The following is a 15,672-nucleotide window of genomic DNA, read 5'->3' as shown; positions in this document are numbered from 1 at the left end:
AACGAGCTGCCAAGGAGTCGTTCGTATTTATTTTGTACCTCACCTTTTCTCCCCCAGTGGGGGCCTCCTTCTCTCCTCCATTTTATCCTCACAACAACCCTCAGGTTAGGCTGAGGCTGCGTGACTGGCCCAGGGTCACCCGGAGAGGTTCCATGGCAGAGCTGGGATTTGAACCTGGGTTCCCCAGATCCTACAGTAACCACTACACCATCACTATGGCTTGTAACTTGGAGGTAAAGAGTTCCGGAGTGTCATAGGCCCAGGTTTCTCAGAAGGCAGCCTCACGGCTATGTCGATGAGCCAGTTTGGTGTAGTGGTTAAGAGCGTGGGACTCTAATCCGGAGAACCAGGTTTGATTCCCCGCTCCTCCGCTTGAAGCCAGCTGGGTGACCTTGGATCAGTCACAGCTCTCTCAGAGCTCTCTCAGCCCCACCCACCTCACAGGGTGTTTTGTTGTGGGGATAATAATGACATACTTTGTAAATCACTGAGTGGGCATTAAGTTGAATGTTGTTGTTGTTGTTATTATTATGTTGTTATTAGATGTGTGCTGTGTTGGAAGGAAATCTGTAGGATTGGGACTGTTGGTATGAGGAATGCTAAGTAGATATGCCTTTGCCCCAGTTTCATTGAACAATATTAACGCAGTGTTTTAGATCCAGAGGAGTTAGCCATCTTTACTATAGTGTTTTAGGTGATCATTGTATTTTTAGTTGCTTTTATATGCCGCCTTTCTTTCCTCAAGTGGAACTCAAGGTGGTATACGTAAAGGGATTCCCAAAGCATGGAGCCAACCTAGACTGTCTCACCTTCAGCGAGCTTGCTGCATCACGTGCCTTTAGATCTTAGTCTCTGTCCCTTATACATACACCTGGAAGAGTGCATTTAAGTATGGAGCCAATGTAGGATAGTGATCGGAGTGCTTGCCTGGAAGTTGGAAACCTGGGTTCCAATCCTCACTCTGCCATGACGCTTGCTGGGTAATCTTGGGTCGGGCATGCCAGCTCAGGCTAACAATCTCACAGGATTTTTTGAATGGGGAGGGGAGAACTATACTTGTCGCCTTGAGGAGGGGCAGTTTTTAAACCTGCTAGATGTGCAGAATCGCCACTGACGTCTCTTTCTGCTTGCTCCTTATGCAAGGCGATGCCTACGTCCACGCCGATCTCCACGGAGCAACTAGCTGCGTCATCAAGAATCCAACAGGTGATTCTTCTAGGGAAGCGGGTCAGAAGAAATGAGCACTTGATTAACTGGGGACTCTTTCCTGATGCCCTCTACCTTACCTTTCCTGACGCTGTCTTACTTCTTATTGGAAGTCAGCTAACATTGACACGAGGCACTGTCTGGTGGAGTTCGTAAGTCACTCCGTGAGTCAAAACAGTGGGCTAAATTGGTGAGCCGGTTTGGTGTAGTGGTTAAGAGTGGCAGGACTGTAATGTGGAGAAGCAGGTTTGATTCCCCACTCCTCCACTTGAAGCCAGCTGGGTGACCTTGGGCCAGTCGCAGCTCTTCTAGAGCTCTCTCAGGGCCACCCACCTCACGGGGCGATTGTTGTTGTAGGGATAATAATAACATACTTTGGAAACTGCTCTGAGTGGGTGTCAAGTTATCCTGAAGGGCGGTATATAAATCAAATGTTATTACTATTAAATTGCCTAGGGATTTTGGCAGGTTTAAAGAAAGCGGAGCTGGGTTAGAGAAACCATCCTGAACTGAGTATTTTGTTGAACAGATTCTGTGTCCTTGTTTGAGGAGGAGGCCATTTCAAAACCTCCTCCTAGCAGTTTGGGGTCTGTCTGTCCTAATACTAACCTTCTTCCGTTGCTGCTGTTCCAGGAGACCCCATCCCACCGCGGACGCTCACTGAGGCGGGCACAATGGCTCTGTGTTACAGTGCGGCCTGGGATGCTCGAGTCATCACTAGCGCCTGGTGGGTGCATCATCACCAGGTAATGAAGTCTTTGGGGGGGGGGGCACTTGCTGGGCCTGGACCTGGGGCTTGGCTGAAAAATGCAACTTCCTGTGACCCATTTTGCAAACGACTCTTAAGAAAGCTCACTTCATCAGATACAAATAAGAATTAAGATCCTTCAACCATTATATCAAGGTCATAAAGTGGAAAGAGTGTTACAAAGAAAGGCTGGTGGATCTTGTACCTGACAAAGGGAGCTTTGACTCACAAAAGCTCACACCCTTGAAAATTTTGTTAATTTTTAAAGTACTACTGGATTACCCACATGAAACTATCCTTGTATTCAGGAAGCCACAATTTTTAGTGCCAAACTGCAGAAGGGCTATCTCCTGTAGAAACTCCCCCCCCAGCTTGTGATGTCACCTCTTTGTGAGAGGATAATCGCACTGCCACCCCACTGCTTCCTCTGCTGGAGTAAGGGAAGAGGTGTCACGTTCCTCGGTCCCCATCTTTTCGGGCTGCCTCCTTTGCTGCTGGTTCCTGGCTTTGACCTATGGGCAAATCAGCAGCCACCAAAGAAAACAAACAACCCCTCACCGAACTATAACAAAACACAAACACAAGGGAACCGGAGCCTCTACATAAACTTAACTTTCCAAGCTCATGAGAAAATGTGTTGCCAAAAACTCCTCCTGTAAATTTGGGTGCCACCATCAGAGTTGGGAACTAGCTTGCTGTAGGGGCGGGCGGTTTGAAAACAGGGAGTTGGTGGGGGTTAAGGAAGGACACTTCTGGGTAGGAAGGGGAGCAATCTGTGGGTCATGTGAGTTCAGTCCTTAACTCATGAGGAATACTGTGGGCACCTGGAGGGGTGGAATCTTGGGGGTCCATGAGCCTTCACTCATGGTGCCCTGGTGCTGAGGGAATTACACAAAATGACACTCTCTACAGTACAACCATACACTATCACACTACCAGCGATACGACATTACAACAATCAAACTTAACATTCTGTGCTCCCCCAGAGCTTTTAACACCTCTGTAGTCCTTGGCGAGTTTGTTCCATGGACTCAACGTACCTTCAATCCTTCAATTCACAAAGGATTGAAAAATAGGAAAAATATCATGCCAAACTGCCCTCTCTATGTAGTGTGTTTTCACCTGACACACATGAGCTGTGCATATGTGCTTTGAAAGTTTCATGACCCTGCCGTTATGGCTGCACAGAACATGGGGAGAGGGGAAAAGTACACACTTCTGGTCATTGACACATGTCCCCCCATCATTTGGGAAGAGCTCCTGGAAGCAGGAGGCCTGTGAGAAATGAGCTGCCATCCTGTGCACACCTGGTTGCAAGATGGGCCTTTTGCTAGCCTCCGAATTGGTTGTAGCCCTTGTGGGTCTTTTTTTCACTCTCTCTCTAACCACCATGGTAAAAACCAGTGTTTGATCAACGCCTCTGGCTAAATTCTATGCAGGTGTCCAAAACAGCCCCCACTGGAGAGTACCTGACGACAGGAAGCTTCATGATCAGAGGTGAGAACTCCTGGGGGTGGAGGGACCTCTTCCTTGGGCCCTGCCTGGTGAAGTGTGCTGAGACAGAAAGATACAAATTCTGAGCCATTCTGGTCTGTGCGATGTCAGGCAGAGATTCTCAGACTGCCAGATTCAAACTCTGCACTGGCTGGGCAGAATTATGGAATGCGCACATCTTTGATCCTGTGCTCTTCTTTTCCAGGGAAAAAGAATTTTCTCCCTCCTTCCTATTTGATGATGGGCTTCAGTTTCTTATTTAAGGTACAGATCCAGAGGTGTTAGTCTGTAGTTGCAAAATAGTAAAGAGTCCAGTAGCACCTTTAAGACTAACCAACATTATTGTAGCATAAGCTTTTGAGAACCACAGCTCTCTTCGTCAGATGCATCTGTAACATAAGCTTTCGAGAACCACAGCTCTCTTCGTCAGATGCATCTGTGGCATAAATTTTAAAGAACCACAGATGCATCTGTAGCATAAGCTTTCAAGAGCCACAGCTCTCTTCGTCAGATGCATCTGTAACATAAGCTTTCGAGAACCACAGCTGTCTTCGTCAGATGCATCTGTGGCATAAATTTTAAAGAACCACAGATGCATCTGTAGCATAAGCTTTCAAGAGCCACAGCTCTCTTCGTCAGATGCATCTGTAACATAAGCTTCAAAGAATCACAGCTCTCTTCGTCAGATGCATCTGTGGCATAAATTTTAAAGAACCACAGATGCATCTGTAGCATAAGCTTTCGAGAACCACAGATCTCTTCGTCAGATGCATCATCATAATGTTGGTTAGTCTTAAAGGTGCTACTAGATTTTTTACTATTTATATAAGGTATTTACCTTCAGTTTATGACTGGTATTTTGTTTGGAGGCATTAGGAAAATTTGTACTAGAGGATTGTGTTAGCACCTGCCTCTACAGCTGTGTGCTCTTAGCCTGATTTCTTGAAAACAGATTTTTCTATACCCCTTTGCTGCTCCAAAACAGCAGTGGGGAAGGATGCCAACATGTAACAACATTAAGTGTGTGTGTGTGTGTGTGTGTGTGTATAAAGCTGCTAAATGACAGATGTGTACTGTCCTGCCAGTTCATTGCAAGAGGGGGTTTGCTTACCAAACTCAGCAAAGAGACTTGAAAAATGTCTAAAAACCCAGTAAAACTCCCCCTAAACTGTGGCCTATCTTCATAATCATTATGGAGATCTTCCTTGTATTTCTGCATTTCCCACACAATACAAAAATACTAAATACAGTGGAAATTCCAGTGCAAACGGCCAGTAAACGTTGTGTGTGCAAAGGCATGCATTTTCAGTATGGCCCAGCTCTGTCCGTCAAGCCCCTGCTCCAGGCATCCTTTCAGGTTCTTCCTGTGATTGGCAGCTGTCAGGTTCATCGGAGTTTTGCCTCTGTCCAATGAAAACAAAGTTTTCTCTTTCCTCCTCCAGGTGGACGACTCCTGTGTTTGGAGACATAAAGGTGAGCGGAGGGTCAAAGTGCAAGACGAAGACATGGAGACTGTGACCTCTAGCACCAGTGAGCTGGCAGCAGAAGAAACAGCCCCCCTGGGTATGCTTGCAAAAGGCTTGGCCTCAGGGCTTGGTTGGGAACATGTGCCAACACACTGCCAGACACAGCATGTGCTATAAACAGGGTTTCCGCCCAAGAAACCGTGCATTTGCCTGCATTTTCATGGTTAGTTTTGAGGGAAGGGAGGTAGCTCCATCAGGAGAACAGTTCTAGGCAGAGGGAGAAACGAGGGAGGCTGGGCATTGTCCTTTCAGACTCCAAAAGGGAATCCGTTTGTCCTTTTGCTAAGGAGCAGATTTTTAAAAATACACTTCCTGAAATCTGAGAGACAGCAGCATTTATTCCATGATGTTCTGGAATGTTGACTAAACCATTGCTGCTCTTTTGACATGGAAGGCACCAATTTAGAGCAGTCCCCCAGTGGAACAGGCTTCCTCGGGAGGTGGTGGGCTCTCCTTCTTTGGAGGTTTTTAAGCAGAGGCTAGATGTCCATCTGATAGCAATGCTGATTCTGTGAACCTGGGCAGATCATGAGAGGGAGGGCAGGAAGGGTTACATCAGGGCTTAGTTCTCGTGGCCCCTTCTTACTTGTCCAGGGTAAGGCTGATTGGCACCTTTGGATCAGTTAGCAATTTTCCCCAGGCCAGTTTGTCCAGGGATCGTGGAGGTTTTTTGCCATCCTCTGGGCATGGAGCAGAGGGGGGTCACTGGGGGTGGGTGGGAGGAGGTAGTTGTGAATTTCCTGCATTGTGCAGGGGGGTTGGACTAGATGACCCTGGAGATCCCTTCCAACTCTATGATTTTCAGTGAAAGTTACTTCCAAAATGTGGCTTAGTATCCCAGCTGAAATTTCTGTAGGAGAAAACCACACCTGCAAATTGCACCTGTAGATGGTGGGCAAGGCCCTTCAGAGGTTGAATGCTGCTTCTTTCTCTGGCTCTTGGCAGGCACTTCGCTTGTTTTGAATTCCAAATGTTTTTGTTTAAGCTGTGAGCAGTTCAGTCAGAAGCAGTGACGGGCTTTTCTCCTCCTGCTTTCTCGACCGTTCACAAAAGCTTTTCTTTGCAAACTGTGTTCCCAGACGCACCGGATGGAGACGACAGCAGCAGCGATGACGGCGAGAGAGGTGAGCCCAAAGAGAACCCTGGGAAAGCGGAGGACTCAGATGAAGAGCATCATCTGGAGGCAGGCGGGGAGGGGACTGGCGATGCCCTGGCTTCAGAGGGATCCTCCAGTGAGGAAAACCCCGACTCAGAGGAAGAGGATGAAGAGGCTCAGGAACCAGTGAAGAAGGCCCAGGAGGAGGAGATCAGTTTTCCAGACACAACCATCGATCTCTCACACCTGCAGTCCCAAAGGTAACAGAGAGAGGCCAGGAACAGATGCGGCTCTGAAGGGCCTACGAAAGGAAAAGAGGGGCAGCGTTTGGAAGTGCGGTGGCCAGGGAGGTGAAGGCCTGCAGGGGAAACTGGAAGAATGGAGGGCGGGGGGTCCTCAATTTTCAGAGCATTTTTTCCATTTTTCTAATGGAAAATTTGAAGGAGCACTGAAAAAACCGTCCCATGAAATATTTTCTCTTTAATCGGCAGCATGAAAAAACGTCTGAGGACTTTGGAAAAAAATGGACATTGTGGGGAGCTCTGGAAAAGTACATCTTAGGCTGTAGGCAGACACAATAATGTGTTTTATTTAAATGTATGTAATTTTGGCAACAATCAATATTCTCTAATTTGTATTGCCGAAGGCTTTCACGGCCGGAGAACGATGGTTGTTGTGGCTTTTCCGGGCTGTATTGCCGTGGTCTTGGCATTGTGGTTCCTGATGTTTCGCCAGCAGCTGTGGCTGGCATCTTCAGAGGTGTAGCACCAAAAGACAGGGATCTCTCAGTGTCACAGTCTCTGTCTTGTTGGCAGGTAATTTATATCTACTCAGGAAGGTGGGTTTGGGCTGAGTCATCCTGTAAGATCTCTGTCTTTTGGTGCTACACCTCTGAAGATGCCAGCCACAGCTGCTGGCGAAATGTCAGGAACTACAATGCCAAGTCCACGGCAATACAGCCCGGAAAACCCACAACAACCATGCTCTAATTTGCTTAATGAGGATACATTATTTAAGAGTTCAGTGACTTCAGTGTTATAAAGTTTGGCTTAATATCTAAACATGCTGGCAGTCCAATCTACTGTGACTCGCTGAGAGTGTTTCTGTCCAAATTATACACTTCCCTTTGCTTAGTACAAAATTCATTTTTTACAGAGTATTGGGTATACTTGGCAATTTTTCTTATAGAAAATGAAAATATTTATACTGCTTAAATTCCATAGATATGTCAAATAGTACAATGTTATACGTTAAAAGTTATAAATGATATATTTTATGATGCTACATCAGTAAAAGAAGTTTAGTTTTGATTGGAAAGTAAGAATTGAGTATATTTCAATTTCCCAAAAAATATTTCTAAGGGTTTTTTTCCTGGAAAAGATTCCCCCCCACCCTGTCTCTTCAATATTTTTATCAATTTTACTTTTCAATATTTTTATCAATGATCTGGATGAAGGAGTGGAAGCTGCTCATTAAATTTGCTGATGATACCAAATTGGGAGGAGTAGCAAACACCCAAGAAGATAGAATTAAAATTCAACAAGACCTGAATACTCTGGAGAAGTGGGCAGCTGTGAATAGGATGCAATTCAACAAAGACAAGTGCACAGTATGACATCTGGGCCACAGAAATGGGAAGCACAAATACTGGATGGGGGATGCACTTCTGGGCAGTAGTATATGTGAAAGGGATCTTGGGGTAAGAGTGGACTGTAAACTAAATATGAGCAGTCAGTGTGATGCGGTGGCAAAAAAGGCTAATTCAATCTTGGGTTGTATCAAGGGGGCCATAGCGTCGAAATCGCAGGAGGTCATAGCCCCTCTCTATACTGCTTTGATCAGGCCGCACCTGGAGTATTGTGTGCAGTTCTGGAAGCCTCACTTCAAAAAGGATGTGGACAAAATCGAGAGGGTGCAGAGGAGAGCGACGAGGTTGATCCGGGGTCTGGAGACTGAGCCCTACGAGGAAAGGCTGAGGGCCTTGGGAATGTTTAGTTTGGAGAAGAGGAGGTTGAGGGGGGACGTGATTGCTCTCTTTAAGCATTTGAAAGGCTTCTGTGGGTGTGCACGCGCGCATGTGTGCGCGCATATGCACCAAGTGCCTTTGGCATCTGTCCGCTCAGGGAGGGTCTTTTGCTGTGGGCCTTCACTACCTCACCATTATGGAAACAATCTCAGAGTCAGTAGCTGAGTTTGCTTGTTTCCTTCCTCTCTGCTCATTTCCCCCCCTTTTGTTTCATGTTTGTTAGGTCATTGTTTTGAATTTGATAAACGACCTTGAATGCTGAAGCAGAAACTGTGGTCTTTGACCTGCATCCGACCACTCCATGCATGGAATGCAGAGTTTTCCTGCATTCTTTTCTGTTCCTGCAGCCCCTTCCCACCTCCAGAAACGTCATTCCCAGGGTTGTGCAGCTTGTGTGGAGAAGTGGGGGAGTGGATCGCAGGGGCGGGAGTAAAGAAGGATGTGTGGATGGATGAGTAAAATCTCTCCTCTTTCCTCTTCCACAAGCTCAGTTCCAGTCCCTCTGCAAACCCACACAGCTGGTCCACTGTGCATATCCTATGATCCCAGGGGGGTTGGAAGGGGCTGCAGGAAGGGAGAGGAGTGTGGGGCAAACTCTGGGTGCCTTCTGTGCATGGACGATTGGATGCGCTGCCGGTAAATAACCAAGAGTAAATCTCTCTTAAGAGAGAGAGCTTGGATGCAGATTCTCGAATGCTTTCTTTGAAGACGTTGCCTGCCAGCTCCTGGCTATGTCAGCTTTCACTTGGTACTGACTCTGACAAACTCCTTACACAGATACGTGCCGGCTCCCTTTCTCACTTCAGTCTGGCCGGCTCTTGCAATAAATTGCACCTTTCTATTCTGTTGCAGATCCCAGCTGAAATCTGTTCCCAGAGAGGATACCTCAAACTTGGTAAGTTCTTTGCCCAGATGATCGTAATGCTTGCTAGCCGTCCTGGAAGAAAAGCCCCTCTAACTTTCTTTCCCTTTGTAGAGCGATGGAAAGTCCCAGAGCCGGAGACATCTCACAGCCAAGGAGAGGAGGTGAGTGGAAGCTGGGGCAGCCTTTGTGAAAGAGAACATATGCGTCGTGATCTTTACATGTTTTTCTGTTTGGGGTCCAGTTTTGAAACTGTCAGAGAGGTCTGGTTTGGACTTGGAGTCCCTGAGAAGCGTGTAATTTCTGTTTTCCCTCAGAGCAATGAAGAAGAAGCAGCCGCAAAGTGACCCTGATGATTCAGGGCCCCCAAGGGGGAAGGCAGAGGACGACGGGGCTCGGCTTCCACCCCCTCCCAGCGTCAACAAGAATGCAGCCCCCCAACAGCCTGTCAAGAGGGGGCAGAAGGTGGGCTGGACTGACTGACTGTCAAGTTAAGAACTGTCTGCCCCCCTGCAGTTCCTCAGCCCGCTTGCAAAGGGGCAGGAGGTGTTTTCTGTGCCATGCAATACTTAGGTGGATGGAATTCAGTCTGGCATTTCCAGATTGAAAGGATGGAGGAAATAAAACAATGATATTTTTTTCTTTTTGTTATTTTTCTTTTTCCCTTAATTTTTAGAACAGTGTCTTTTTTTCTTCTGTATGTTTCTCTTAATTTAAAAATTTCAATAAAATTCTAAGATAAAAAAATAAGACAACGCTCAGTTCAGGCAAGGGCCGAGTCTTCCTCCCGTCACAGGGTCTGGATGCGAGTCAGACACCTTCCCCAGGACTTCGGTTCCGAGTTCCAGTTTCAGCCTTTGCCCAGTTTTGCGCCGTCCTCTCTAGTCCCTTGGTTAATCTGATGGTTCTGCCTGTGCCAGGTGTGCAAAGGACGGGCCTGTAGGCTGCATCCTCAAGACCGCTTCCTGTGTTGCCACGACAGACCTCGGCGGGGCTGGCTGTGTCTTTGGTGTAGCTTTGGGGCAACATCGGCAGTTAATGTGCATCTGGGGACCTGGCTGTGTCCCTGCCACACATTTCCAGGCAGCACAAATCAGACCCTTTTCAGCTCTCGCTAAGCTCTCCCCCTGTCTTGTCATCTCCAGAGCAAACTGAAAAAAATGAAGGAGAAGTACAAAGACCAAGACGAGGAAGACCGCGAGCTCATCATGAAACTGCTCGGGGTAAGGAGGCCAGATTCCTTGCGCTCTGCACGTGTGTGAGTGTGTGTGTGAGTGAATGAATGAATGAGGTTGCTGGTTCTGTGTCAGGTCCGGGATTCTGATCTCTTGGGTCTGCCACATCCAGTCTGCTGGGTCAGCGAAAGAAGAGAAACCAAAGAAAGGCAAGAAAGGGAAAACAAAAGAAGACGCCCCAAAGAAGCCGCCCCAGAAGCCGAGGGCAGGCCAGAGGGCTGCAGTGATGGTCAGGATCGAGGAAGGAGGCCCTGAGTTGCAAGATCCTCCTCCGGAGGAGCACCTGGATGAGAAGGTAACTGCTGCATGCACGCTTGTCAGGAGAGGGGGGGTGAGGAAGCAGAATTTTGATCAGAGGTGGAGGGAAGGTGTGTCTCCAAACACAGGCGACGGCTTCCACTTTGTGCCTTTTGTTCTCCACGTGGGGAGGCAGAAAGGGTCGTCCGAGCCTGTCCCAGGTGCTCTTGGGGGCTCGCCAGGGGCTCTGTGGGCTGGCCAGGCCCTCTGCTGGGAGTGGAGAGCACAGTGAGTGCAGACCCCGCTCCAGCTGTGGGGGGTCATGGGATCGTTGAGTTTCCGGCTGGTGCTTGGCCTGGATTCCCAGGAGGCTGTCCTGGGGCAGAGAGGAACGGCCCACCAGCCAAGCTTCTCTGCCCCCTCCTCTTTTTCTCAGTGGTTTGTGTGATTTCTACGCAGGAGGAGCACGACCAGGATCCGAACGCCAAGGAGGTAAACGAGCAGCATTTGCAAGGACTTGGCCCGAGGCCTCCCCCTTAAATGTAAGGGCATCCTAGCTGGGGCGCCTGGGGCTGGCTTTCCATCCTCCCCAGTTAATGGCAGGCAGGGCCGTGGCTCGGTGATGGAGCATCCGCTTGGCACACAGAAGGTCTCAGGTTCAGTATCCAGCTAAAAGGATCTGGGGGGGGAGGCGATGTGAAAGACCTCCTCCTCAGGCCCTGGAGAGCCACTGCCAGTCTTTGATGGACCAGTTAAGGCAGCTTCATATGTTCCTATGGGAACTTGCTGCTAAAAAACCCCACTGAAATTCTGTTATGTTTAAATTAGGCAAGTAAGCTCACGTGCATTATTCCTGGCATAATTTATTCTGCTTTGTGCTGGTCATGGGGAAGGTCGAGGGCTCGGCATGGTACTGATTGAACCCCCATCAGCCAATCCGAGAGGTCAGCAGGCATGAGCTGTGCACCTCTGGAATAATCAGGGCTGGATACACCCACCCATCCACCCCAACTGGAGGCGTGCCAGTTGTTCCTAGTGGCTTTCATCAGCACCATGGCAAGGTGGCCTCAGTAACCACAAGGCTTTTCAGAGCAAAGGGCAAATCTCAGACGCATTTTTATTGCCAGAGTGTGGATTTGTGAAGTGAGGGGGGGGGGCACATTCCCAGATTGTGGGATGGTGGAGAGGCCACCTTCCAGCTTTGCTTGCAGCATCACTCTTGAGATTTCCTCTTAATTTCTGTTTATTATGCTTTTTTAAAATTACCTCCCCATAAGCAGTGCTGATTCTGTGAACCTGGGCAGAGCATGAGAGGGAGGGCAGGAAGGGTTACATCAGTGCTTAGTTCTCGTGGCCCCTTCTTACATGCCCAGGGAAATGCCGATTGCCACCTTGGGGCCAGGAAGCAATTTTCCCCAGGCCAGCCTGGCTAGGAATCCTGACAGTGTTTTGCCATCTACTGTGCATGGAGCAAGGGTCACTGGGTGTGTGTGTATGGGGGGGGGGGGTATTTGTGAATTTCCTGCATTGTGCAAGGGGTTGGACTAGATGACCCTAGAGGTCCCTTCCAACCCTTTGATTCTTGCCCAGTGGGCTGAAGAAGCAGCCTTAGAATCCATTAACAGTGCAATCCTAAGCAGAGTTACTCCAGTCTAAGGCCATTGAAATCAATGAGCTTAGATTGGAGTAACTTTCCATAGGATTGCACTAAAACAGTGAAGGTGCACAACAACCCAGCAGTCATACACAACAGGAAGTCAGCACCATGAGAGCAAGCCAGTAATGCAGCCGTGGCTGGGGCGGGGGTAAGAAGCACAGAGCTGGATGTCTGTTCTCTTCCCAGCCTCTACCCGTTTCTCCTTTGCTCTTCTAGGAAGCAGAGGCTCTCTTGGACTCCCTGACTGGGCAGCCCCACGCTGAAGACATCATCCTCTTTGCCGTCCCTTTCTGTGCCCCTTACAGCACCATGACCAACTTCAAGTAAGCGGCAGCAACGTTGCCTTTGGGTGGCATTGCCCGAGGACCTGGGCATCCTCCTTCACCTCTGTGCTGTTCTTGTTGGTTTTTCCAGATACAAAGTCAAGCTGACACCAGGCACCCAGCGGAAGGGGAAAGGTAGGGGACATGCGCTTCCTCCCAGCCCTTCTGTTCCCTTGGGCAGCACCCTCGGGTTATTGTGGGGTGGGGCTGCCTGCTGAATTATCCGCCCTCCCTACCCCTGGCTGCCCCAGATCCTTGGTGCCCTCTGGGATATTACCATCATGCCTGGTCTGGGCAGAGTCCTGCGAGCCTGAATGCCCTTTTGGAGAAGTTGGGGGGCCTGCTCAGGTTTTCCCCCCTTGGGGATGGGAGATCAGGGATGCATGTGTGTGTGTGTGTGTAAGAGAGAGTTGTCCACAGCATGCAGGCTGCTGAGAAACAATGTGGAGTATTTTTTTTCTTGTAAAAGAAACTATTTGGAAGACGCTTTGCAAACTGAACCATATATCCAAAATTTCTAGCGTTTAGTCCAAAATCAGCGATCTCCCCATGCAGAGAGCTAGAATGGGAAGTTGATAAGTGAGTTTTTGATCAAATGGTTAACGGCACCCGAGCTGAACGACTGTGAAAATGGAGAGCCACATTACTGTGTTGGTTTGTTTCAGCATTCCTCTCCATAAATCCCGAGGCTGCTTGTAGGCAAGGAAGTTCAAAGAACTGTCATGGAAGCCCATATGACAGGAACACCAGTGGATGCTTTTGAGCTGGATCCCCCCCCCCTCCATGTCGTTTTCACAGTCTCAGCCCCACCCCTGCACGCATTCTATGGGGAAAGCACACAAGTACCACCTACACAGCTGTCTGTTTTTCCACTGCAGGGCAAGTAACATCCCAGGGGGATGGTGCAGGAGGTGCCGAGGTGGAGCAACCACAGCTGTGATTTGAAGAGCAGCTCTGTCCCATCTTTGGGTCTGGTTCGACTCTTGCTTGCATGGGGGCCGTGGCTCAGTGCTACAGCACCTGCTTCGGTTCAGTCTCTGACATCTTTGGTTGAAAGAATGACAGGTCACAGGGGATGGGAAAAACTGTTCTAGGCCTGGGATTCTGGAGAGCTGCTGCCAGTTAGAGTAGACAGTACTGAACTGGATGGCCCCACTAGATTAATTTGGGATTAGTAGCTTTGCATGGCCAGAGAAGGACAGTAGCTCAGTGGCAGAACACGTGTTTTGCATAAGAAGGTCCTGGGTTCGAACTCCTAGCCTGAGGCAGTTTCATCTGCAACGCTGCTGCAAGTGAATAATTTCCTATTTCTTCAGTATAGAATCTCCAATCTTCACCTTCCTTATAGCTTTGCCTTGTGTGTTTAACAGCTGCAAAGACTGCCTTGTATAGTTTCATGCAGTCCAAGGAGTCGACCCTACGAGAGAAGGATCTCTTTCGCAGTGTGAAGGTAAGAAGCCCCTTCCTTTGGCCAGTCCTGAGTAACAGCAGGTGGCCGAGACATTTTCCAAGTGAAGCAGGCAACTGAGAATGTCTTACCTCCTCTTGAAACGGGACTATGTGGGATAACGGTTAAGAGTGGCAGGACTCTAATCTGGAGAGCCGGGTTTGATTCGCCACTCCTCCACTTGAAGCCAGCTGGGCGACCTTGGGCCAGTCACAGCTGGGAACGCTTACCCGCAGGAGCAGATATGCCGCCACGGGGGACAGCAGCACAGCAGCCCCGACTGTGTGTTTTCCACGTGTCCTTGCAGGCACAGATAGTGGGTGCAAAATTCTTGTGAGAACCTCTGCTTAGCTTCTTTCAGAATTGAGTTTCTAGCTTTTAGGACTGAAAGATAAGGTCAAAAAATGTGTTGGCAATGCCTGGTGTCTCTGCATCAGTCCTCCTATCCTGTGGGCTAACTGGACTCCCTGATTGCTCTCTGCTTGGGACAGCCCGGGGGGGGGGGGCGCTTACTTGAGGCTAGAGGAAGTGGTGTGCAGTAGTTTCAGACTAGGAGCTGGGGGAGACGCAGTTTCAAATCCCCACTCTGCCCAGAAGCTTTGGGTGACTATGGGCTCATCAAACATTTAGAGCCTAACCCATCTCATTGTGAGTGTATTTGTTATAGAGGAACTCAGTACTTAGATCTTCAAGAAAAAATTGGTAGGTTCCTATACCCCAGACACTGTTGTGGGTTTTTTTAGCAGAATGTTGTTACAATTTAAAGCGGACGGTGGAGAGGGAGGCTGGGCTCTTTAGCGTGGTCCCCCCCCCAACTCTTTATTTAGCACTGCTGGAAGAAAAAAATTGTAGCTGCTGTAAAACTCATGTGTAGCTCTATCCATCTAGCTAATCAGCATGGAAATGTGTGATTCTTTCTGCTTAGGACACAGATCTATCCAGAAATATGCCAGGCAAAGTGAAGGTGTCTGCTCCTAATCTCCTGAACATAAAAAAGAAATAAGGACAACTGTACACATCCTCACAAACCTGCTGCTGCAAGTTCGATGTTCCGGCTCAGGAGCCCTCTTCCAGTTTTGCTAATAAAATCCGCTGTACTGTAACCACAGCTTAGAAAGCCTCTGTATCTGTGTAGTCAGAAATATGTGCTGTCCCTTTAACAATTGGTACTCATGGGAATTGTAGTTCCCCCTCCAGTATTAGGACAGTGGGACATTTGATAAGTTTATTGTAGATCTTCCTGTTAGAGTGTTAGTTTTATTGTCCTCTTCCCCTCTTTGTTCGGCAACTTACTCCCTCAAGCAAGGATGAAAAAGCCATCAGGAATTCACCGCTAGTCTTCGAATAAATCTAGAGCAATAAAGATGTACCTTGCTTCTAGTTGAACCATGTCTTGTTTACTGGCTCCAACTGTAAGTAAGGATTCCTTTAAAATCTGGGTTTAAAGAGACAGCGCGTTGAAGCTACCTGGGAGTCAGCCCTTCCTTTCAGCCACTCCCAGAATAGTGAATTCAAGATGGCCTTTTCATCCTTGCTTGAGACTTGACTATAGCCATTGCTGATATGGTGACGGTGGAAGCAGAGCCCATCACTGAAGGTAGCCCCCACTTCTGCCTTTGGACTGAGATCTGCCTTTGTATGTTTATGGGGAACGTGTTACCTCCTTGAAGTCTGCTGTGTGCAGAATTAGAATTTCTTGTGGGGTGTTCCTGATAGTGCGTCCACTTTGGGAAAGGAGCTGGAGCGAGCCAAACCGCAGTGGAGTCCAAAGAGCCCCTGGGCTGGGATAACTTTCACAGTTGTAAAGCATGACCT

The 15,672-nt window shown here is 48.5% G+C and overlaps 1 protein-coding gene across 1 annotated transcript in view; it reads left to right on the top strand.

Moving 5' to 3' along the window:
* The window catches only part of NEMF (nuclear export mediator factor), a 40,210-nt gene extending 25,245 nt beyond the window's left edge, over positions 1-14,965 (top strand). The window contains exons 18-33 of the mRNA XM_054971908.1: positions 1,144-1,206; positions 1,840-1,952; positions 3,394-3,451; positions 3,654-3,712; positions 4,891-5,011; positions 6,054-6,330; positions 8,949-8,991; positions 9,073-9,122; positions 9,276-9,423; positions 10,104-10,181; positions 10,306-10,488; positions 10,890-10,922; positions 12,304-12,410; positions 12,502-12,545; positions 13,781-13,860; positions 14,783-14,965. Of these exons, the coding sequence (XP_054827883.1) occupies positions 1,144-1,206; positions 1,840-1,952; positions 3,394-3,451; positions 3,654-3,712; positions 4,891-5,011; positions 6,054-6,330; positions 8,949-8,991; positions 9,073-9,122; positions 9,276-9,423; positions 10,104-10,181; positions 10,306-10,488; positions 10,890-10,922; positions 12,304-12,410; positions 12,502-12,545; positions 13,781-13,860; positions 14,783-14,860 (1,535 nt within the window). The 3' untranslated portion in view covers positions 14,861-14,965. The remainder of the gene's footprint in view (positions 1-1,143; positions 1,207-1,839; positions 1,953-3,393; positions 3,452-3,653; positions 3,713-4,890; positions 5,012-6,053; positions 6,331-8,948; positions 8,992-9,072; positions 9,123-9,275; positions 9,424-10,103; positions 10,182-10,305; positions 10,489-10,889; positions 10,923-12,303; positions 12,411-12,501; positions 12,546-13,780; positions 13,861-14,782) is intronic.
* Positions 14,966-15,672: the final 707 nt, after the last annotated feature.

This window comes from Eublepharis macularius, chromosome 2 (genome assembly GCF_028583425.1).
Source record: "Eublepharis macularius isolate TG4126 chromosome 2, MPM_Emac_v1.0, whole genome shotgun sequence".
In the NCBI taxonomy this organism is placed as follows: Eukaryota; Metazoa; Chordata; class Lepidosauria; order Squamata; family Eublepharidae; genus Eublepharis; species Eublepharis macularius.
The sequence above is the reverse complement of the archived record's forward strand: the minus strand, read 5'-3'. Positions and strand labels throughout refer to the sequence as shown.